At 40.6% G+C, this 25,143-nt stretch overlaps 1 protein-coding gene and 1 pseudogene across 3 annotated transcripts in view; one reads left to right on the top strand and one right to left on the bottom strand.

The window, feature by feature from the left end:
* Window positions 1–227: 227 nt before the first annotated feature.
* The window catches only part of NUP107 (nucleoporin 107), a 58,475-nt gene continuing 33,559 nt past the window's right edge, over window positions 228–25,143 (bottom strand). Inside the window, exons 15-28 of one of the 3 annotated variants that reach the window (XM_053585520.1) lie at window positions 23,112–23,171; window positions 22,175–22,320; window positions 22,007–22,055; window positions 17,783–17,852; window positions 16,816–16,934; window positions 16,105–16,143; window positions 13,377–13,527; window positions 12,925–13,037; window positions 12,024–12,126; window positions 11,173–11,333; window positions 8,868–8,993; window positions 8,120–8,233; window positions 1,091–1,258; window positions 228–535 (exon numbers count right to left, since the gene is read on the bottom strand). In XM_053585520.1, the coding sequence (XP_053441495.1) occupies window positions 428–535; window positions 1,091–1,258; window positions 8,120–8,233; window positions 8,868–8,993; window positions 11,173–11,333; window positions 12,024–12,126; window positions 12,925–13,037; window positions 13,377–13,527; window positions 16,105–16,143; window positions 16,816–16,934; window positions 17,783–17,852; window positions 22,007–22,055; window positions 22,175–22,320; window positions 23,112–23,171 (1,527 nt within the window). In that variant the 3' untranslated portion in view covers window positions 228–427. The remainder of the gene's footprint in view (window positions 536–1,090; window positions 1,259–8,119; window positions 8,234–8,867; window positions 8,994–11,172; window positions 11,334–12,023; window positions 12,127–12,924; window positions 13,038–13,376; window positions 13,528–16,104; window positions 16,144–16,815; window positions 16,935–17,782; window positions 17,853–22,006; window positions 22,056–22,174; window positions 22,321–23,111; window positions 23,172–25,143) is intronic. The other 2 variants (XM_053585524.1, XM_053585523.1) reach the window with 2 other exon arrangements.
* LOC128582959 (uncharacterized) lies at window positions 12,605–12,692 on the top strand (annotated as a pseudogene).

A 25,143-nucleotide genomic window follows, 5' to 3' on the forward strand; every position in this document is an offset into this window, starting at 1 on the left:
CTAAAAAACATTCTTGTTATAGTCTTCTTAATTATAGTATTTTAAAATTACTACATCTAATGATAAATGAAAAATTATATTCCTGGGTTGAAAAGGAATCTACTTTCCATACTCTTCATAATTTTGAGGAATTAGAAACCATAATTATGATTATGAAAAGTTAGAAAATTTAGTTTTCTCATTATGTGACAAAGAGACAATCTTAGAATTTGTAAAAATAAAACATCTTAATTTTTATATAATTTTATTAATAAACAAACTTAAGAAATACTGATATAATACATTAAATTTTGTAAGTGTTCTGAAATTTTACATTTTCCCCCAGGACAATGAAAAGAAAAACATGCAGTGATAACAAATGTGTATATTTTACAAAAAGGCTTCATTTATCACAGAAATTACTGAGACTTTGTGGAAAGTAGATGAACTATGACTGAATTTCATATCCCAATGGGTCAAGTCCCTGGTCCAGAAGCATGAGAGAGGATTCTCTTAACTTCTGCAGCAATTTCCTCAGTTCTTCCTTAGAAAATACCTGTTTTAAAAAGAAAAAAAAATTATTAAGAACAAAGAAGAGCATAAACTTACAGTCACCTAAGTGATCTGCTTAGCTTGACAAAAGAAATTACTCTTTCAGACTTATGTCCTTCTGTCCTAGTTACCAGGAAGACTGCTTGAGTCAAGGAATTCAAGACCTGCCTGGGCAACATACAAGACCCCATCTCAAACAAACAAAAAAACAAAAAAACCCATTTATACACCCTGCAGCTAGTAAATTTGACTGGTTCAGAAACTTCAAGGCTATTTCTTTTTTTTTTCTTTTTTCTTTTTGGCAGGGGCTAGGTTTGAACCTGCCACCTCCGGCATATGGGACTGGCGCCCTACTCCTTGAGCCACAGGTGCCGCCCAAGGCTATTTCTAATAGTTTACAAATATCTACACATTTTGGGAAAAACATATAAATGCTAAAACTGGAGTATAAGAATATCCAAGAACAACATAAACTGTAAACATATCTTCATAAAATTAAATAGCACTAGAGAGAGTATCAAATCATTAAAATTGAAAACTCTGATGCTCTGGAACTTACCAGGTACAGTTTGTGGCGCTCCGAGGACACCATATCTGCTAACTGTAGGCACTCCTGGTACTGCCCAGTACTATGCAGTATTGTATGAAGCAGGAAACACAACATTGGCAGACAAAGCTTTCTCAGTAAAACCATCTGATGTGTCCTTTCAGGATCTTCTTCAGCATCCTACAATCAAGAAACCATTTTAACAATTTATGTTAAAGAGCTACATAGAAGCTCTGAGAGTAGAATCGAATCCAACATGCACAGGGAGAAGTCTAAGAAGTTTCTCTAAAGCTTATTATGCCCACTGAAAACAAAACAAGGAAGAGTTTCAATCACAGTATCTGGTAGAAAAAGCATGAAGACAAACAGAGTCTACTACAGAGGGGTCACAGGTATGAAATCAATGTAAAATGCTGAATTTGTATTTTTCTTTCTTTTTTTTTTTTAAGAGAGAGAGTTTTATTTTGTCGCCCTTGGTAGAGTGCTGTGGCATCACAGCTCACAGCAACCTCCAGCTCTTGAGCTTAGGTGATTCTCTTGCCTCAGCCTCCCGAGTAGCTGGGACCACAGGTGCCCACCACAACACCTGGCTATTTTTTTGTCGCAGTTTCGAACCCACCTCCTTTGAGCCACAGGCGCCCCCTTGAATTTGTATTTCTAATGACCTTACCATGTCTTGAATAAAAACATGCACAAGTGGAGTGACAGTCAGAGATTAAATATCAACAGAGGAAAAATCAGAACAGAGGAAATCACCCCGTCAGCTGTTTGCAGGCGCAGGCACACCCAGCTCTCAGAGTGGACGTGTGGCTGGCGATGGCGATGGCTGTGGGGGTGTGTGTCTGTGTCAGCGTGCACAGGGGAGTGCACCGGGAAAGACAACTTCACTGCACACTTTGTTTTTAAACGAGGAGAATGAATTTATGACTTCCTTGTATTCTTTTAAAAAATAGGAAAATTGACACTCCTTTCCAAAAAGAAAAAAACCAAAACCAAAAACCTATAGGACAGCAAAAGTGCAAGAAAAAAGATCTCTATGCCCACTACATTTTCTTACAACAAATCTGAAAACAATTTAAATAATAAAAAAGTATCCAAGCACGCTAGAAGTTCTGAAATAATCTTAAAAGGAGAAAGGAAATCCACAGAACTCTTAGGGAAGAACAAAATAAAGGATAAGCTAAATTAAAAACTGGCCCTTTTGGGCGGCGCCTGTGGCTCAGTCGGTAGGGCGCCGGCCCCATATACCGAGGGTGGCGGGTTCAAACCCGGCCCCGGCCAAACTGCAACCAAAAAAATAGCCGGGCGTTGTGGCGGGCGCCTGTAGTCCCAGCTGCTCGGGAGGCTGAGGCAAGAGAATCGCTTAAGCCCAGGAGTTGGAGGTTGCTGTGAGCTGTGTGAGGCCACGGCACTCTACGGAGGGTCATAAAGTGAGACTCTGTCTCTACAAAAAAAAAAAAAAAAAAAAAAAAAAAAACTGGCCCTTTTAAGAGCCTAATGAAGTATAAAAATATTTTCATGTGAGAGTCTATACTATTAAATTGCTGAAACATTTTTCCTTTTCTTTTTTGAGACAGAGCCTCAAGCTGTCACCCTGGGTAGAGTGCTGTAGCATCACAGCTCACAGCAACCTCCAACTCCTGGGCTCAAGCGATTCGCCTGCCTCCACCTCCCAAGTAGCTGGGACTACAGGTGCCTGCCACAATGCCTGGCTAGTTTTTTTGGCGCAGCTGATGTTGTTTGGTGGCCTGAGCTGGATTTGAACCCGCCAGCTCAGGTGTATGTGGCTGGCGCCTTAGCCGCTTGAGCCACAAAAACATTTTTCGTAGGTAGATTTAAATTGAGAGATGAAACAATAAAATGTAATCTGGCATTTTTACTAATGAGTAATTGTACCAATTTAGGTTAATCTAGGTCAGGCTTGCACACCCTGAAATAATTACTATCAGTCTTTTAGTTTTGTTCTGGGGAACACATGTGGTGAGAGTAAGATGGAGTCAGTCAGGCTGGGGCCCACATGACACAGCTGGTCAGTTTTGGTCCTCATGACCTTCACTTCACGTCTTCTGTTCATGCTGTTTTGTAAATTTAGCATGAATTTCAATCTTAAAATGCCTATCTTGAGTAGTTTAGGGAAACTGATTTAGGAGATTAACTTTTGAATTAGAAATGTTATAGGTCATGGATCATGCCACCTTATTGTTTAAGATAAGGTTAACATGGTTTGTACCTTGAATTTTTATGTATAAAACTGTGAGTTTGGAAATAGAAAGGCAGAAGTGTCTTGGAGAGGCTACTCTCACTGCTCTCCAGAATCACTGGCCTTCTGACAATAAAGCTTGGTGGACCTGTCCCAGTCTCTGCGTATTGCCTGGACGATGACAGGAGGCTGGACCCTCTGTAACATTGAGGTATAAATACATAAAAGCAAATAATACAATACACGTTTTTCATTTTCCAAGCTTTAAAGGGGAAAGCACCTTCATTTCTTTTCTCAAATAGGCGTTCACTACCTTCAGAGGTGGTTTAAACATTCCCTCAACGTCTTGTGATGCCACCTGGAGCCCAGTGCGAAGGAGAGGGCTGCTCCTTCTGGAAGTTGCTATCTGTACTCCAGTGTAGCCTCCCTCAGTGATAAGGGAGCACAGTGCCCCTGACCTCTACTCACAGCTGCAGGCCACTCTTGTTTCACAGAATGGATTCAGGCGCCTGCTCCTGTTACATTCTGTTGCTGCCACAGTATCAAGAGTGTGGTCACTTCTGGTAACTGTGATGGTTCCCACACCTGCAGACCAGCTGCTGACAACGGTCCAGAATAATGTCTCATGAGCCCAGCAATTTGCCACAAGGAAATAAATTGCCCTATCCCAACTTAAGGTATTTTCTCATTTGAATAAACTAAATATCTTGTAAATATATAACACAAAAAGATCCTTTCTACCAAGGAAAGACTCTGAAGACAATTCCTTCACACTAACAATGTGGTACCACTCATTTACCAAATATTTTTTTTTTTGGTTACAGTTCAGCCGGGGCCAGGTTTGAACCCGCCACCCTCGGTATATGGGGCCGGCGCCTTACCGACTGAGCCACAGGCGCCACCCAGCCCATTTACCAAATATTTAATGAGGGTCTCTATGTGGGCAGCATTATTTTAAGTGCCAGGGCCAAAGAAATGAAAAAAAAAAAACAAACAAAAAACAACAAGATTGCTCCCTTCCTGGCTGCATTCTAATGGGCATAGATAGATAAGGCAAAAAGCAAGTAAGTTAGTATCAGATTGTGTTAAGTACTATGAAGAAAACTTCTACAGAAGAGGACACAGAAGGCAACAGATGTGTGTGTACCTAGTTGTTCCTTGGTATAAACGGGAAGTTGGTTCCAGAACAACCCCCCAAATCCACACAAACTTAAGTCTCACAGTTTGCTGTGGAACCCATTTATATGAACAAACTGGCTTTCCACATACATAGTTCACATCATCCTGCAAATACTATGTATTTGTGCCTCAAGCAGCTAAGGCGCCAGCCACATTAACCAGAGCTGGTGGGTTTGAATCCAGTCAGGGCCTGCCAAACAATGACAACTACAACCAAAAAGAAAAAAAAAAATAGCCAGGCGTTGTGGCAGGCGCCTGTAGTCCCAGCAAGTTGGGAGGCTGAGGTGGCAAGAGAATCACTTAAGCACAGGAGTTGGAGGTTGCTGTGAGCTGTGATGCCATGGCATTCTACCCAGGGCAACAGCTTGAGGCTCTGTCTCAAAAAAAAAAAAAAAAAGTGTGGCTTGGTGCCTGGTAGCTCAAGTGGTTAGGGTGCTGGCCACATACACCAGAGCTTGGGGGTTCAAATCCAGCCCGGGCCTGCCAAACAACGACAACTACAACCAAAAAATTACCAGGTGTTGTGGCGGTCACCTGTAGTCCCAGCTACTTGGGAGGCTGAGGCAAGATAATCGCTTAAGCCCAAGAGTTTGAGGTTGCTGTGAGCTCTGATGCCACGGTACTTTACCCAGGACGATAGCTTGAGACTCTATCTCAAAAAACAAACAAACAAAAAAAGGGGGCAGCACCTGTGGCTCAAGGAGGAGGGCGCGAGCCCGATATATTGGAGGTGGTAGGTTCAAACCCGGCCCCACCCAAAAACTGCAAAAAACCCCCCCAAAAAACAAAAAAAACCCCAAAAGTGTATGTGTGGTCTCGTGTGTAAAGAATGACGGATTTTCTTCAAAGTGTAACGAAGCTATCAGAACATTCTGGGCAGGACGTGAGATATATTTCATTTTAAAAGGATAACTAGCTGATCCGTCTGAGGAAGGGATTATCTGTATAAAGAAGAGTGGGAAGCAAGGGAGAGGCAGTGAGGCCATGGGCTGGGATGTGCTGGGGATGGGGCAGTGCAGTGGGGAAAGGTGGTGAAGAGGAGCTCCCTGCTCACTTCCCCTGCCACCCGCCTGTGCTACCAGCCTCCAACACTAACTTAAAAACTTGAGGTACACTGGTTTTTAAGCTAGTACTGTATGTACACTGCCAGCTACATATAGCTATGTCTGGTCCAGGGCAAAATGCCAGCTGTGTCTAGTCCAGGGCATCTGGCCAGGCCGCAGGCAGGGCTGAGACCCAGTGCAGGCCACACTCCACATGCCAGGCCTGCTGGGCATGGGCCGGCCACGTGAGGGAAGGAGCACAGGGCCCCATTCACGCACAGTGACGTGCAGGCTGGCAGGCCCTGAAGAACTCCCCGCTTTGCTCAATATTTCAGAGTATTAAGCTAAACTCAATAGAGGTGATTAAAACATCATTTATATCATTTAATGGTCAAGAAATCTCTTTTTAAAGAAATGACAGGGACTGAATATTGGTTTTTAATGCAGGATGGAACAAACTGGTCATCATTCATCGTCTTCCACCCCAACTCCATTTTTATGAGACTCCAGACTGTTTAATCTGTGACCTTAATTACCTAGTCTACCGAAATTAGTGATTAGAATAACCAAGATTTATGCACAAATAAGCCACTAGTCTTTTCAAAATATAAGTCACACTTAGCTGGCACTCTGCTGTCTTCACGAGTACCAACACGAATCAGAAAGGTACAGCCTGAGGAGCCTGCGGTCTTCCCGAGTACCAACACGAATCGGAAAGGTACAGTCTGAGGAGCCTATGGTCTTCACGAGTACCAACACGAATCAGAAAGGTATAGCCTGAGGAGCCTGTGGTCTTCACGAGTACCAACACGAATCAGAAAGGTACAGCCTGAGGAGCCTGCGGTATTCACGAGTACCAACATGAATCAGAAAGGTACAGCCTGAGGTCTTCACGAGTACCAACACGAATCAGAAACGTATAGCGTGAGGAGCCTGCGGTCTTCATGAGTACCAACACGAATCAGAAAGGTACAGTCTGAGGAGCTTGCGGAAGGTTTAAAGCTAGTCAGGGGAGTTACATTACGAAGTTTAGGATGAAAAGTGGAGACTTTTAAGATACGTATTAATAAGAGCAGCAAATAGGGGCCCAAACCTAGTTTTCTGTCTCTATTGCTTTTTGATTCTGCTCAGAGGGGTAAAAAAAAAAAAAAACAAGAAACAAAAAACAGTGGGCCAGGTGCGGTGGCACACGCCTGTAATCCTGCTGTGAGCTATGACGCCATGGCACTCTATCCAGGGCAACAGCTTGAGACTCTGTCTCAAAATAAAAAAAGTGGCTAAAATTAAAAAGTAATAAACATATGAGGATATGAGAAATGGCAGAAGGATACCCAGAATACTCCCATTGTTTTCTGGGTATCCTTAAATGTTAAATGATATATACCAAATATCCAAGAATCTAGAAGCTCTCCCTGGATAGCGTATCAGGTATGTTGGGGCAAAACCGAGCTGCTCACTGTTCCTGTCAGGCCCCAGGGTCCCCCCACACACGGTGACCCTCTCATCCTCTTTCCATCCTGGTTCATACACATTCTGCCCACTTGTTCACGATCACGCTAATACTGTAGCTGTCAATCACAATGTCCAGATCCCTTCCAGGTAGAAGCGATCTTTTCTTTTCCAGAACTCAGAAAATACTTAATTCTTGCCTTTCTTATGGTAGTTAGCACCAGGTCCGCTGAGTGGAGGTCTGACTTTCAACAGACTGCATGGAGGGAGTTTAGACTCCCAGACTACTCTGCTATGTAAAAACCCCGAACCAGAAGGTTGTCCAGGAATTGATTTTTTACGGTGTTTAAAACCTTTAGAGCTAGTTCTAAGCCCAGACTGCACACTGAAGCACTCCAGGTAATTAAAAACAAACAAAAAGCCTAGTTGTACCTTAGGCAAATTAAAACTGAATCTCGGGATAGGAACCCTGCATTTTCCAAAAGCTCACGGAGTCACCTACACAGACAGCGCAGAGGGGAGAGCCCTGCTTTATGTGCGACTTACTCACACCACCAGTTATCTTCATTATCTCTACACTGAATCAAATACATGTCTAATTAAATTTTTAGGTACAGAATTGAAAAAAATTAGATTTCAGTAGGAAAATATAACTTTAGGGGCCACGTGTGGTGGCTCATGTCTCTAACCCCAACACTCTAGGAGCCCAAGACAGGAGGATCCCTTGAACTTAGGAGTTTGAGACCAGCATGAATAAGAGTGAGACCACGTTTCTACCAAAAATAGGAAAACCAGCCAGCATGATGGTGGGTGTCTATAGTACCCAGCTACTCGGGAGGCTGAGTCAGGAGGATCTCTTGAGCCCAGGAGTTTGAGGTTGCTGTGAGTTGTGACACCACAGCACTCTCCCTAGGTGACAGACACTGTCTTTAAAAAACAAAAACAAAATTTTAGTATGAAAATCCTCACATTTAAATGTGAAGTGATAGTTTACCCAAGAATCAAATATTCCTATTTCCTAGCTAGTATTTTCAGTTTAGCTTAATACAGGATGTCTAAGTATAAGTATGAAGATTATACAAAATCCATAGACGCTACTACTCAGAGACAGAACATTTAAAGAAGACAGTGTTCACTTGGTTTTAGCCACAAACAGTGCACACAGCTTACCTCTCTAACATCCACCATCCACCCTCCATCAACAAACAACAAGACGTTATACATTTTCTCTTTCACATCAGCAGTTAGGGCATCCAGATGCCCTTTCCAAATACCATAATCCATCTGCAAAACAAACACAAGGCTGACATGTAATGGACAAAACCCAATAAATCAGTCTTTCTCAATTACAGACAGGAATATACAATGGAACATCATTTTGAAGAGCTGATGCTCTTCAGTTTGCCAAATACAAAAAAAAATATTAATAGACTCTAGTTAAACAAAACATTAGAATGTTAACTTTGTAAACGAATGCTAGCTAATGTCACCTGAAGGTGTTTTCATGTTTGGTGAACTACCTACAGAACAGGGACTAAACAGAGTAATTTCTTCCAAGCAAAGCATTCACAGGAAGGCTACTTGTTATAATAGAAATACAGGCAGGGCGTGGTGGCTCACTTGAGCTCAGTCAGGAGTTTGAGACCAGCCTGAGCAAAAGTGAGACCCCCACCTCTAAAAATAGCTAGGCGCTGTGGCGAGCGCCTGTAGTCCCAGCTACTTGGGAGGCTGAGGCAAGAGAATCACTTAAGCCCAACTTGCTGTGAGCTGTGACACCACAGCACTCTACGAGGGCGACAAACTGAGACTCTGTCTCAAAAATAATAAAATAAAAATAGCTACTAAGAAATGACCTCTTTAAACATGTAACATATGTTCTTAGATGCCCAGGTGTGTCCCAGATTCACATGCAACTTACTTCATATTTCTTTTCTTTGTGCTCATTAGCCACTTTCTCAGTAAAAGTTGGCTGAGGCATCAAAGTAGGTTTTTGTGGAGCTGAATTCATGTGTTTGAACCACTCATTGAAAGTTTCATGGGCTTCCTAAAATGTAAGAGAATAAAAACACAGAATAACAAATCAGGTCTGTCTCATCTCTTCACAAAGAGGCACCTGCTTCCAGCTCTCTTTAGAAGTGCTCTAGGGCGGCACCTGTGGCTCAAAGGAGTAGGGCGCCAGCCCCATATGCCGGAGGTTGCGGGTTCAAACCCGGCCCCGGCCAAAAACTGTAGAAGTGCTCTAAACCTTCCCTTTGTTCTCAAATAAAATTTCTCTTTGTTATACTGAAATATAAACAAGAACAACAAAAAAACAAAATAAGAAATAAGAGTTTTCAACTCGATGCTCAGTATAGCTCAGTGGCTAGGGCGCCAGCCACATACACTAGGGCTGGTGGGTTCAAACCCGGCCCGGGCCAGTTAAACAACAATGACAACAACAAATAACCAGGCATTGTGGTGGGCGGCTGTAGTCTTAGCTACTTGGGAGGCTGAGGAGGCAAGAGAACTGCTTGAGTTAAGCCCAAGAGTTTGAGGTTGCTGCAAGCTGTGATGCCACGGTACTCTACCGAGGGCAACATACCGAGACTCTGCCTCAAAAAAAAAAAAAGAAAATAAATAAAAAATAAAAGAAGAGTTTTCACTGTTATTGTTCAAGAAAGCCTTTATGATTGCTTCTTAGGAATAATTTTGCACTAGAAAAAGGAAGTAATTGTGCAGCATCAAGAAATAAAACTGTTGTCCAGGTGCGGTGGCTCATGCCTGCCTGTTATCCCAGCAGTCTGGGAGGCCAAGGCGGGAGGAATCCTTGAGCTTAGGAGTTTGAGACCAGCCTGAGCAAGAGCTGAAACAGAAAAATTAGCCAGGTGTTCTGGTGGGAGCCTGTAGTTCCAGCTACTCTGGAAGCTGAGGCAGGAGGATTGCTTGAGCCCAGGAGTGTGAGGTTGCTGTGAGCTATGATGCCACAGCACTCTAGCCTCAAGCAACAAAGTTAGACTGTCTCAAAAACAAACAAAACAAAAAGAAATAAAACTGCTCAATATTTTTAATTAATTTTTTTTCTTTTCAGAGTCTCATTGAGTCGCCCTCAGTAGAGTGCTGTAGCATCACAGCTCACAGCAACCTCAAACTCTTGGGCTTAAGTGATTCTCTTGCCTCAGCCTTCCAAATAGCTGGGACTACAGATGCCCACCACAAGGCCCGGCTATTTTTGTTGTTGTTGCAGTTGTTGTTTAGTTGGCCCGGGCCAAGTTTGAACCCGCCACCTTTGGTATATGTGGCTGACACCGTAACCACTGTGCTATGGGCACTGAGCCTCGATATTTATTTTTTGTGCAAAAAACTCATACAACGAATAAATGTTTAGTCAAGTGACAAACACCAGCAAGCTGAGTGTCTGTGTCTGTGTATTTATGGTGTTTCTTCTAGTGTCTACTTCAAGCTCAGTACCCTGATCATACATGAATCTTTACGTTATCTCTGTGGTACACACACGCCTGCTTGTCTGTCCTCCTGTATAGAATGTTATACATAGATTTGGCCCTACTGTCTAATTCACTACAATCACTTGACTATTTTTTTGAGACAGAGTCTCACTATGTCACCCTCGGTAGAGTGCCGTGGCGTCACAGCTCAAAGCAACCTCTAATTCTGGGGCTTAAGCGATTTTCTTGCCTCCTTAGCCTCCCAAGTAGCTCGGACTACAGGCGCCCGCCACAACACCCAGCTAATTTTACTTGCAATTGTTGTTGTTTTAGCTGGCCTGGGCCGGGTTCGAACCGGCCAGCCTCAGTGTATGTGGCTGGCACTGTAACCACTGTGCTACAGGTGCTGAGCCAACTTGACTATTTATTAAATGAATTGTGAACGAGCATGCTGTTATTGTGGTCATAACAAACCTAGAATATCTTACTTTTCTCAGTTATTACCAAAACCAGAAATATTACAATTGAGATAAGCATTAAAGGTATCTTATGAAAACAGAAGTTCTGGACATCGCACACATCATCTACTGTGAGCCGACCTTCCTTTGCTGGTCAGCTCTGATTAGGCCATGCTGATGATGTCAAGGCCATGACTTTCCCCTCCCTGTGCATCAGTGAGCCCTACAGCCACAGACAGTTACGATGAATCAGCCCTGCTTCTGGAAAAAAGTACAAACTGAGGGTAAATCTGAGAAATCATCACGGAGATGGGCGCACCCGTCGTTTGCTTTACACTCTCACCAGGTAAGCTCTAATGCACAGATGTTCTCGGATGGCATTGTCATCCTCAGCAGGAAGCGGGCTTTCCATTCCTTGTTCCTCCCATTGATTATAAATTTCTGCTATAGAGTCCTGAGGAATCTTCACAAAAACCTCTTTTGCAGCTTCATGCTTTTTTGATGCTGTGAAAAAAAGATCCATAATTTTCAACATTTGTGGACCTTTGTGTAATTATTTCTAAAGGAGTCAAAACACTGATTTACAGCTTTTACAGTGAGCTATTTCACTGTCAGGTCCCAAGGCACTTCTGTTAAGGGTCTTGGTGGTCTTTCTACCCAACAGAGTGGCTTTCTTCCTATATCAGTGTGGTAGTAACACAAAAGAACGACTAATTTTACATACAGCTATGTCCTAAAGAAAGCAGTTACATTTTGGATTGTATGTAAAATAGGACAATGAAACTTTACTGTTAAACACGTTTTGTTTCATGTTTAACAGAGTAAGAATAGCTGTCTTTTCCCAGTGGAAGATCTAAAAAACAAAAACCTAAACAAAATTTAAGAATATGTGGATTTGGCTCGGTGCCTATAGCTCAAGCGGCTAAGGCGCCAGCCACATACACCAGAGCTGGCGGGTTCGAATCCAGCCTGGGCCTGCCAAACAACAATGACAGCTGCAACCAAAAAAGTGCCAGGCGTTGTGGCAGGTGCCTGTGGTCCCAGCTACTTTGGAGGCTGAAGCAGGAGAAAACTTAAGTCCAGGAGGTGGAGGTTGCTGTGAGCTGTGACTCTACCCAGGGCGACAGCTTAAGGCTCTGTCTAAAAAAAAAAAAAAAAGAGAACATATGAATTTGAACATAAAATACAGCATACCCAAGAACTTTCTCATGATGGCATTGCCTTGTTTCAGGGCTTCTGCCCTCTGTGCTGGGTCAAACACCAGCCAGTCAATGACATCGATCTTCAAACGATCCTCCTGCTCATTGAAGGGGAAAAAGAGATAAGCAACATCAATTGTGTTTCTTCCTAAGATGTTTGGCAAATTAGTAGGATTAAGTTACAACTGTACTTCTGTTAAACACAATTATGAAGGAATCTAACTTTCCTTATTTTCGTATTTAACAGCTTTCTACTAAATTACAGAACAAACTTACTGGACTATCTGGAATTATATATGGTATGCCTTACCAATTTGACCATGTGATTCCTCCAAGTGCTACTCTAACTATTTCTCTGCACAGTTAAGAAGGTACCTAAGAGTTAGTGATTAATCAAGTATCTAAAATAACCTTATGACCAAAATGCCAAAGCTCAGATTTTTTCCTATTAAAGAAACTTCCTTTAATTTAATACTACTATAAGCAATCCTTTACATAAGAATTTACATTCCAGCCAATTTTCATAATTTAAAAGGCCTGGGCTGACAAACATTCTTAAGAAAGAAACTAGCACAGATCCTTTTGTGGTTCATAAGCATGACAACTGGGTGCCCACGAGCACATGTGAGCTGTACCCCCCTCAGACCTTGTTACCCACCTGAAGAGGAAAAAAGAAACCAGGGCAGAACTTCTTTTACCAGGGTAGAAGCTCACTGAGAACAACATAAAGGACTGGCAGGAGCCACACAAGGCCCACTCATCCCCAGTCACCTCAGTGGTGCCCGTGTATAGGGCGGGGGCCAGGTTGTGGTGACCCCACCCATCCCCAGTCACCTCAGTGGTACCCTGTGTAGGGCAGGGGCCAGGTCGTGATGACCCTACCCATCCCCAGTCACCTCAGTCGTGCCCATGTCTAGGGCAGGGGCCAGGTCGTGGTGACTGAATTCACCATTATCTTTCTTTCGAATATTCTCAACTACAGTCTTTGTTATTGTTGCGACATCCAAATCTAAAGAATTTTTTTAAGAGACAAAAAACAAAGATTAACATTTACATTCTCTAAACAGTCACAGTAATTTGGTAAATTTGGAATAGTAATTCTTTAAAAGTATGTAAAATATAAAAGACCTTACAAAAGAAAATGCTAATAATTTAAAGATATTTTACATGAGTTACAATCTAAGTTATTTTACTCTTAAAACAGAACTTCAGCAAAAATCTTACTCCTTTTTTTCTCCTCTCATGTGAAATAAGATTGAAAATTAGAAGGACAAGTTACTAGAGCCCAAATTAAAATGTGAGTATTTGTCTACAAAAACTGGTAGACAGAGCTGTCCATCATTTCCACCTGCTTCTTTAGCCAGCTCCAAGCAGTGGTGGCGCTCTTCGAATTCTGTGATGCCTTCCAGAAACAACGCATACTGGGCAACAGCCAGGTCTTGAGGCAAATGACAGGTATAAAATGCGATGAGATTTGTATGCTTCTCACTTATCAAAAGCTAAAAAATAGAAAAAGATCAAAGCATGTCAATAATAAAATGAAAAGTTTGCTTCAGAATTTCAAATATATTCAGGAGAGGTTCACACAGATAAGGATTTGAGCTGCCAGTCAGAATAATTTTAAATTCCAGAAAGTATAGTCAACCCTTGAATAGCACAGATTCGAATGGCGTGAGTCCACTCATACATGGACCTACTAAATACTACACTGCAAAAGGTTTTTGAAATTTGTGACAATTTGAAAAAACTTGGACACCAACCACACACACAGCCTAGAAATAGCAAATAAATTAAGAAAAAGTTAGGTATGTCATAAATGCATAAAATATATTTAGATACTAATCTATTTTATTATATCATAAAATATATACAAATTTCTTATATATATGTATTTTTTCTTCTTCTTCTTCTTGAGACAGAGTCTCACTTTGTCACCCTGAGTAGAGTGCTGTGACATCATAGCTCACAGCAACCTCAAACTCTTGGGTTCAAATTATCCTCTTGCCTCAGCCTCCCAAGTAGCTGGGATTACAGGTGCCCACCACAATTCCCGGCTAGTTTTTTAGAGACTAGTCTCAAATTCCTGAGCTCAAGTGACCCACCCACCTCAGTCTCGCAGAGTGCTGGAATTACAGGTATAAGCTACCGTGCTGGGCCCATAAATCTCTTAAGATGTATCAAAACATGCAGACACACACAACACAGTGCCATTTGCAGTTTAAAGAAATGTACAGAAAAATGTATACAAATGATACAAAGATGCAGTATTAAATAAATGAATAAAACGACGAGCTATAGTATAATTTGTTCTACTTTAAAAATTTCATAGCCACCTCCTATTGCTATCAGGGTGACCTCCAATGTTGCCAGGTATCTTATTAAAATGCCAGGGCTTGGCTTCATCCGCGTAATATCAGCACTCTGGGAGGCTAAGTTGGGAGGATCCCTGGAGGCTAAGAGTTTGAGATCATCCTGAGCAAGACCCCGTCTCTACAAAAAAAAGAAAAATTAACCGGGTATAGTGGCACATGCGTGTAGTCCCAGCTACTTGGAAGGCTGAGGCAAGAGGCTCACTTGAGCCTGGGATTTCAAGGTTGCAGTGAGCTACGACAGTGCCACTGCACTCTGGCTCAGTCAACAAAGCAAGACTGTCTCAAAAAAAAAAAAAAAAACAAAAACAGGCTATGTGGTGTTAATCATCTCAAGTGAGCAGTTTGTCTCTTTAGTAAATTAAGTACTGCAGTAAAAAGTGATGCATTGCAGGGCGGCGCCTGTGGCTCAGTGAGTAATGTGCTGGCCCCATATACTAAGGGTAGTGGGTTCAAACCCGGCCTCGGCCAAACTGCAACAAAAAAATAGCGGGGCGTTGTGGTGGGTGCCTGTAGTCCCAGCTGCTCGGGAGGCTGAGGCAAGAGAATTGCCTAAGCCCAAGAGCTGGAGGTTGCTGTGAGCCGTGTGACGTCATGGCACTCTACCGAGGGTGGTAATGTTGAGACCGTCTCTACAAAAAAAAAAATGATCCATTGCAAGTTTTACATATTTTTCACTGCACAACACCATAACACCAAGTGCCACTAGCAACGCTGGAGGTGCTGCTCTCAAGCAAAGAGAAAAGTCATGACATTACAAGTCGAATTTCTTTTTTTTTGTGTGTGTATGGTTTTTGGCCAGGGCTGGGTTTGAACCCGCCACCTCCGGCATATGGGACCGGCGCCCTACTCCTTGAGCCACAGGTGCCGCCCACAAGTCAAATTTCTTGATATATAACACAGACTGAGGTCTGCGACTGTAGTCACTTGCCATTTCAGATAATTCATCTTATAAACAGATGACATAAGTTTACAATTAACACAGTACAGGACTGTAAATGTATCTTTTCTTCCTTATGATTTTCTTAACATTTTCTTTTCTCTAGCTTATTTTACGGTAAAAATTCAGTTGATTCTTGAACAACAGAGGTTTGAACTGCCTGATCTACTTACACACATATGGCAGATTTTTTTCAACCAAATTCAGATTGAAAAATTTTTTCAACCAAATTCAGTACTTGCTAAACCCTCGTGTATGAAAGGCCAACCTTTCACACACACACAGGTTCTGCAGGGCCAACTGCAGGCAGGCGTATGCACAGATGTTTGGCATACACGAGAGTCCTGACGCCAACCTCAGGAGTATGTTGAGGGACAACTGTATGTAATACATGTGACGTATGAGATGGGAGTCAGTTAACTTACTTATGTTGTCAGTGAGGGTTCTGGTGAACAGTAGGCTGTTAGTAGTTATGTTTTCAGGAAGTCAAAAAGTTATACGTGAATTTTTTTTTTTTTGGTTGCAGTTTTTTGGCTGGTCTGGGGTTTGAACCTGCCACCTCTGGCATATGGGGCCGGTGCCCTACTCCTTGAGCCACGGGCGCCACCCTACACGTGAATTTTTTATTATATTGGGGACTGGTACTCTAATCTCTCATTGTTCAACAGTCTGACAACTTTCCTACCATAGAGAATTAAAATAGTCTCATTCTGACTTGTTTTCATTAAATGGTAAAAAGAATCAAGTTGTAGATTCTCCAAGTTTACCTGTATGTATGTTTTTAAAACTTCAATAGAAACTTCTTCCTTCATAGGAAAAAAGACATAATTATAAATACAACTACTTTTATGAGCAAGCAATAACATTTCTAATAAAAATTCTGCTATTAAATGATTTAACAAGTCTAGTATTTACCTTTGATCAGTCACTATACACCAGGCTAAGTGCTTAGCAAAGTTCACGTACTGCCTGATTTAACCACAACTCTTGGTGGGTAATTACTATTATTGTTCACATTTCACAGAGGAAGAAACTAAGAACCAAAGAATCACAGCTAATTTGCTCCCAGTCCAAAGCCCAGATTCCAATTGCTTTACCATTTACCTTCCATATGCAGTCTGACCAAAATGGTATCAAATAATTAGAAACAAACAGAAAAAGAAAACAAAGATTTAAAAGACACAGAATTTCATCTGATTCAGTTAGCTCAGATGGCTAATTTAAAGTTGGGTACTGATGAGAATAAAGTTGTGAATTTATTAGAAACCAGGTAACCAACATCATTCTGTGGTTACAGACTTAAACCTTATGGGTCACGCACAGTGAGTTACCACTGAGTGACTGACCATATAGGACCATATGAAAGACTTTTGCACACTTTTTCCCATTTCTAGAAAGCAACTATAAAAAAGCAGTGTTTTCCTGATGATAGCATTAACCTTTTGGAGAAGGGTAAATAAATTGTTTATTTTTTTTACTTTGGTCTGTAGTCCCAGAGTGCGGAAAAACAAAATGAGATGAGCCATAAAGCGAAGGAGGTGTCCAGGTGGACTGTTTCTGCTTTTGGAAAGCCATTTGCTAAACTCATCCATCAAACCTGTGAACCATCAAAGCAAAGACTCAACAACAGGAATAAAATCAACAGAAGAGAAATAAACGTTACTGAAGAATGCTACTCCATTTCCCATAGTGCTGTTAAGTCTAAAAACAGCTATCATGTAACTCTCTACAGTGTTCACCCTTAAAGAGAATCTGGGTTAAATTCAAACTTTTTTTTTTTTTTTTGGAGATAGAGTCTCACTATGTCGTTCTCAGTAGAGTGCCGTGGCGTCACAACTCACAGAAACCCCAGACTCTTGGGCTTAAGCGATTCTCTTGCCTCGGCCTCCTGAGTAGCTGGAATTATAGGCACCCGCCACAACACCTGGTTATTTTTTTGTTGCAGTTGTCATTGTTGCTTAGCTGGCCAGGGCTGGATTTGAACCTGCCAACCTTGGTGCATGTGGCTGGCGCCAAAACCCCTGTGCTATGGGCGCCAAGCCAAATTCAAACTTTTTAAAAGCAATTAATAATTGCATTTCGATAGGTAGATATTTTTAAGATCGGCGCCTGTGGCTCAGTGAGTGGGGCGCCAGCCCTGGCCAGCTGTGGCAGGTTCGAGCCCAGCCCCGGCCAAACTGCAACAAAAAATGGCCGGGCGTTGTGGTGGGCGCCTGTAGTCCCAGCTGCTCGGGAGGCTGAGGCAGGAGAATCGCGTGAGCCCAAGAGTTAGAGGTTGCTATGAGCCGTGTGACGCCACGGCACTCTACCCTGGGGCGGTACAGTGAGACTCTGTCTCTACAAAAAAAAAAAAAAAAAAAAAAAAAAGATTTAGTGAGTCATATGCACTGTTTTACCAAAAGAAAATGAAAAACTCATACAAAGCAAAATTAAATTTTATCTTACCATCAATGTCTCCCAGGATAAGGAACTTTTGAACTATATGATAATGTTCTTGGTTCTCTTCCAGGACTCTCTGAAAAAAAAAAATTTTCCATTTTCCATAAATCTTCTAGTGGTCGTTCTATAGCATGTAACCATTGATAAACTAAAAAATATTAAACTTTTGAAGGAACATATAGTATAAAGTTGAAAATGGAGAGCCTCAGGAAGATCAAAACAAAATAAGAGGAGGATACCACCTTTGGAATATATTCAAGGCTTACAAATCTAGAACTGAACAGTATCTTTGAAAACACAGAACTACAGCCAGGCACAGTGACTCAACGCCTGTAATCCCAGCACTCTGGGAGGTTGAGGTAGGTGAATTGCTTGAGCTCACAAGTTCAAGACCAGCCTGAGAGAGAGCAAGACCCCGACCCCGTCTCTACTAAAAACACAGAAAAAAACTGAGGCAAGAGGGGTGGTGCCTGTGGCTCAGTGAGTAGGGGGTCAGCCCCATATACTGAGGGTAGTAGGTTTGAACCTGGCCCTGGTCAAACTGCAAACAAAAAATAGCTGGGCACTGTGCAGGCACCTGTAGTCCCAGCTACTTGGGAGGCTGAGGAAAGAGAATCGCCTAAGCCCAAGAGCTGGAGGTTGCTGTGAGCAGTGATGCCACAGCACTCTACCAAGGGCGACAGAGTGAGACTCTGTCTCTAAAAAAACTGAGGCAAGAGGATTGCTTGAGCCTAAGAATTTGAGGTTGCTGTGAGCTGTGATGACGCCTCGGTACTCTACCGAGGGCAAAAGCTTGAGAATCTGTCTCAAAGAAAACAAAAAAAAAGAAAGGAAACAGAGAACTATAACAATTTGATTTCTGTGTATGTTACCAAACTTTAATTCTTCTTATTTATTTATTTTTAGAGACAAAGTCTTACTTAGTCGCCCACAGCAACCTCAAACTCTCGGCCTTAAGGGATTCTCTTGCCTCAGCCTCCCAAGTTGCTAGGACTTCAGGCAAACGCCACAACGCTGGGCTATTTTTTGTTGTAGTTGTCATTGTTGTTTAGCAGGCTCTGGACAGGTTTGGACCCACCTGCCTTAGTGTATGTGGCCAGCGCCCTAACCACTGAGCCACAGGTGCCGAGCCTAAACTTTTATTCTTTTTTTTTTTTTGCAGTTTTTGGTCAGGGCCGGGTTTGAACCCGCCACCTCCAGTATATGGGGCCAGCGCCCTACTCACTGAGCCACACGCACCACCTCTAAACTTTTATTCATACATTTTATTCCTATTTATTTTGGCATTCTATGGTGGACCAAAAAGGAAGGACCCATGTGACTTAAGAAAAATAAACATATCTTTCAATATGAGCAGCAGTACTTGAAAACATTGTTGGGACATTTTCGTCTGCAAATGGCACCAAAATAACAAAACAGTGACCAGGTACAGAGTAGAAAAAACCATTTTTAAGTAACCTGCAGCTTGATTTTTTGATTCAAATAGAGATTTTTTTTGGTTATCAAATATATTTTAATTTTTTTTTAGACAGTCATCAAAATTTCCTTTTACTATATATTGTTTTTATATCCAGACCTTTGGTCTATCTAGAATTTATTTATTTATTTATTTTTGTAGAGACAGAGTCTCATTTTATGGCCCTCGGTAGAGTGCCGTGGCCTCCACAGCTCACAGAAACCTCCAACTCCTGGGCTTAAGTGATTCTCCTGCCTCAGCATCCCAAGTAGCTGGGACTACAGGCGCCCGCCACAATGCCCGGCTATTTTTTGGTTGCAGTTCAGCCGGGGCCGGTTTTGAACCCGCCACCCTCGGTATATGGGGCTGGCGCCTTCCCGACTGAGCCACAGGCGCCGCCCTATCTAGAATTTATTTTAATTGCATTACATGTGGTAGAATCTACCTTTTTTCTTCTTCCAGATGTAAAGCCAATTATGCCAGCTCCAATTATTTAAACAAACCATCCTTCTGAAAGGAAAAGTCACCTCTGACATCTGTTAAGTTCTTATACAGAGAGTGCCAAAAAAATGTGTAGACATTGTAATAAAGGAAAAACTGCATCAGAATTCTAATACTCAATATAAACCGTTAAAAGAGGATAAATTCAAGTCATGTTTGAACACCTTTTTCCCAAATGTTCTTGCCATTTTCACTTATTCTTTTACTTAGAAATCTTCTGTCCAGAAATAATATCCAAAAACATTAGTTTTCTACATTAATTTGGAATGAGTGACATTTTCATTAATTCCACTCATCCAGGAACATGATTCATGTTTTATTTTATGTCTCTCAATAAGATTCTACAGTTTTTTCAATGAAACTCTTAATTTTTTATTCCTAGATCTCTTTAGTTTTGGTCATTCATTTAAGTGGAGATTTGGGAGAGGCAGGGGTATATACTTTTCCATAACACAAGTGCAGAGAAACTGTGATTTTTTTTTTTAGGCTTTGTCTTATATTTAGCTACTTCAACAAATTCTCTTATTAATTTTAGTAACTGAGCCTTAAATTCCTAGACTTATACTTTATCATATGTAAATTTTCTCTAGTATTTATATCTTTTCTAGTATTTATATCTATTCCTTGATTTGCTTATTCTAGTTCATTAGCTAAAATTTCCAATATCATAGCCTAGTAATAAACACTTTATAGAAAAAGCACCGATTTCCTTACTATACAAAGTGCTCCCATAATAATAAGGAAAAACTAAAACCCAACAGAAATATAGCTGAAAGATATGAACAAAAAATTTGCAAAGGGTCAATAAACGTAGAGAAACACGCTCACCCACATGAACAGACAAGGAAATGGGAGCAGAGGAGTGAGCTCCTATTTCCCACCTATTCTGAAGGATCGGTAAAAAACAGGGTGACATCTGGGACTGGAGAGAATACATTCTTTTTTTTTTTTTTAGAGACAGAGTCTCATTTTGTTGCCCTCGTAGAGTGCCATGGCATCACAGCTCACAGCAACCTCCAACTCCTGGGCTTAGGCAATTCTCTTGCCTCAGCCTCCTGAGTAGCTGGGACTATGGGCGCCTGCCACAACGCCTGGCTATTTTTTTGTTACAGTTTGGCAAGGGCTGGGTTTGAACCCACCACCCTCGGTATCTGGGGCCAGCGCCCTACCCACTGAGCCACAGGCGCGGCCCAGAGAGTACATAATTTAATAAATTACTTGTGGTAGTAGACTTAATTGCTACAACCAGGTAATTATTTTTTCCATTTCGAAATGTTTCTTTTAATTTTTATTGTATATAGTTTTAAAGGTGAACATGGTGTTTTCAGATAATTTAGAAACACTGTAGGTATATATGCACAGGTATAGAGTGTATACTTAAGACTCTAACTCAGCAACCCTGTATATTTAGACTCTAACTCAGCAACCGTATTCTCAGGAAACTTATGCTACAGAAACAGAAGAATGAGCACACAGGTAAACACAGAAACACACGTAAACATAGGATTGTTACCACTAGAAATAACCTAAAATATCACCCAAAGAGATATGATTTAAAAAAATTATACATCTTTCTACAGAACATTATGTATTTATTAAAAAGTATATGTTAGGTTAAACTAAAATATCAAGTAATTTGGAGAGATAATCATTAAAAGAAAAGTCAACTTATGGAATATTGTATATAGTACATACAAATGTGAAAAACAACAAAAACCAAATTATATGTTGGAATACCGACATTATTTAGATATTTGTAAGATCCTGGAGAAAGGTATAGAAGGATACGAATCAGTTAGTTCATTATCATTTCAGGGGAACAAAAATCACCATAAAGGGGTTGGGAGGAAGTCATCATAAAGGTCTTATTTATATACTCATAGATTATTTTATTGTTATAAATACATAAAATAATACGTTATTTATTTAAAATTTGTAAAAGAATGATTTTAAAAATAATTAGATTATTTTGGGATTTAGGAAAAGAAATTCTCATTAATTTTCCAGTATATACTTTAAATTTTGAAAAGGAAAGATACATGTAGCTTACAGGCACATATTTAGATGAAATCAATCCTAAACCAAAGAAACAGAAATGATATGTCATTTACATAATTAAGCTTCTTCCTTTTAAAGAATGTTTCTTATTTGGATGAGAAAAAGAAGAGAGAAAAGAACCAAATTCACATATTTTTTCCCTTTCAGCCACAATGCACCAGAGCATAACTTTGCTTCCCATTCCAGATATATAACATGTTCATATTAACATTTACCTTTTTATCAGTAGCTTGAAGTTCTTCAAAAACTTTTTCTAAGGACCAACTTCAAAAGAAAGAACAGGAAAAGAATAGAATAATATTAATACTATGAGAAAAGGCTGTAAAATAAAACATCAAAAGGAGCACACTTCAAGTCACCAGGGCTAAAAACAAAAAACTCACTTTGATTCCAAATATTCTCGAGGAAGTTCTTCAGTTTCATCCAGAGTCATGACGGACGTCTGAATCTCCTGCTCCACCAGACTGTCCACCATCACCCGGAAGTAGGCCCACACCGTGTCTTCCCAGGTGTCACAGACAGGAAGAAGCTTTGTCCACATTCCAAAAGAGAAACACACAGACATATCCAATAAAAAAGAAAGGAAAAGCAATTACATCGTCAGTGTGGGCTATAAAGTCATTTTATGATATAAATATTGTGGATTTTTAAAAAATGAGATCAAATAACCTTCTTTCCTCTAAACTACATCTTCTAAGTTGTTTGAACTACTAAGATTTCTTTTCCATATCTAGTTCATAATAGTGACAATTCCCCATGCTGATATAAGAAGGTAATTCAACTGATTATTACAGCATCCCTCAAAACATCATAAAACGTAGGGAGTAGAGGTGAATGATGAGCACAGCCTTTAAAATAAGACAACTATTTTGTCCATTTGAAATTGCACATGAACTTTATGGATACCCTATGTAAGACAAGACAAGCAGTCACTGCTCAATGGCGTGTTTCTGGATACAGTTATGAGCATTACTTGTCATCAAATGAATGCATGTTGCAATTAAATTTACAATTCTTAATTATAAACTGAAGACTGATTTCATTCATTAAAATACATATGTATGGATACATCAAATTAAGCAGTACAGATTACTATTCTGTTCATGATTATCTCTATCATTGCTATTCTAGCTTAAATTTATGTTTTGTTACATGCAATTATTAGACTATTTTCTTTATTTTAAATTAAAAAGTAGCCATTTTTATCTAAACTCATTTTTTTGCCTTTTTCTTAGCCAAGTATATTTCTTGGACAAGAATATTGTATGTATCTAATTTTATCCCACAGGAAAAAAGTGAATATTAAGATAGATTACATACCTGCTTCAGATTCCCACTTAAAGCTGCATAAATTGCTCTCTCGTATCGATTAAAAAGCTCCTAAAATACAATCAATATGAACAAACCTGAAATATTTTTTTCTTAGTATGTCAATTTTCCTCATAATGTGGAATTTTGTAATCTCTTTTATTCATGTCTATTTCTAAACTTTTGTGAAAGATCTAGTGGGGTAATAAGAGCAAAGGACTTCAGTTTGATGAAATAATCAATGCTAAAATCTTCAGGAAAAAGTCAGACACTTCAATTTCAAATACAAGGTGAAAACAGATCAACTCTAATGAATATTTTGATTATTTATAATAAAATTTTATTGCAGATAGAACCTATAGAGGTGTTTTCTCCTAGGAAGTTTTTAAAATACCTAACATTCCCTGATACTGACCTAAGAACAGCATCAAGTTTGCATCTCATTTCTATGATTAGAATTAATTATGTTCATCCAATTACTCCATTTTACTTCTAGGATTCTATCAATGGCATTTCCAGTTTTCTTGTCATCCAAGAGACTCAGACGTAAGGAGCCGCTCTCTGTTCTGTTCAAATTTCAGGCTCTTACCAGTCCTGTCCCCCCCAACCCTGTTCTAGTCCCCAGACCCATCAATCATAACAAAACAGGCCCTTATTACTTAGCGTCTGAGTAACTCTGACAGGCCCCTAATTACTTTCTCAGCCATCAGTCCATTCAGTTCAGAGTATATTTGCCACGGCCATGCCACATGCCCTCAAGATTCTGCAACCCTCTGGACACCCAATTCTACAAACAAACTTCAGGACCGTTTCAAGGTAGAGTGCCATATTTATTTCAGTATTTATGTATTTCTTAACTGTCTGACAGAAAACTGTGCTATCATCTTTACTAACTTTTTATCTTTTTATGTATCACTGATGAAGTTTTCTTTTCTTCTTTGGAGATAGGCCTCACTGTGTCATTCAGGCTGGAGCGCAGTGGTGTAATCATAGCTCACTACGGCCTTGACCTCCTAGGCTCAAGAAACCCTTCTGCCTCTCAGCCTTCCAAATAGCTGGCACTATGGGTGTGCGACACCCGGCCTGGCAATTTTTAAAAATTTTTTGTAGAGACAGGTTCTTGCTATGTTGCCCAGACTGGTCTGGAACTCCTGGGCTCAAGTCATTCTTTTCTCTTTGATTTTAGGTTAACAATAGGTTCCCACGGTACCCACTGACATTTAACTCTGCTAGAAATGAATGGGGTTAAAAGAGGCTGATGTTAAAGTACACAAAAGTATCACAGAAACACTGACTCTATAATAAGGGTGCTATTACTTATTTAGAATTTGGTATTCTTTGTGTTCAATATAAACAATGCTAAGATTATAGGCATGAGCCACTGCACCTGACTAGATGAAGTTTTTGAGTACTGTCTTCTAAACTCCACTTTCCCATAAGCCCCATGGGTGTTTTCCATGACTGTGCATGTTGTAACCATTTTTAGGAATGCGTATGTCATGTCAGAAATGACTGTATTTCTTTTTTATGAGCATTCTACTCCAACTCGGTAGACTTACCTTTTCTTGAGTTTCTCAACCTATACACCTTACCTAGAATTCCTTCCTCTTATTTCCAAACAACCCAAATCGTACTAATTTTAAAAAGTTCAATTCAGTTGTCTCCCCTGGGAAGCCAGCTTTAAGTGTTAGCCCGATGTTTTTCCCCTAGACCACGGGTCCTCAAACTGCGGCCCGCGGGCCACATGAGGCGGTGTGTTTGCATTTGTTCCCATTTTATTTTTTTACTTCAAAATAAGAAATGTGCAGTATGCATAGGAATTTGTTCATAGTTTTTCCTTTTAAACTATAGTCCGGCCCTCAAACGGTCTGAGGGACAGTGAATTAGCCCCCTGTTTTTTTTTTTTTTTTTTTTGGTTTTTGGCCAGGGCTAGGTTTGAACCCGCCACCTCCAGCATATGGGACCGGCGCCCTACTCCTTGAGCCACAGGCGCCACCCTAGCCCCCTGTTTAAAAAGTTTGAGGATGCCTGCCCTAGACTCACC

This window comes from Nycticebus coucang, chromosome 3, assembly GCF_027406575.1.
Source record: "Nycticebus coucang isolate mNycCou1 chromosome 3, mNycCou1.pri, whole genome shotgun sequence".
Lineage (NCBI taxonomy): Eukaryota > Metazoa > Chordata > Mammalia > Primates > Lorisidae > Nycticebus > Nycticebus coucang.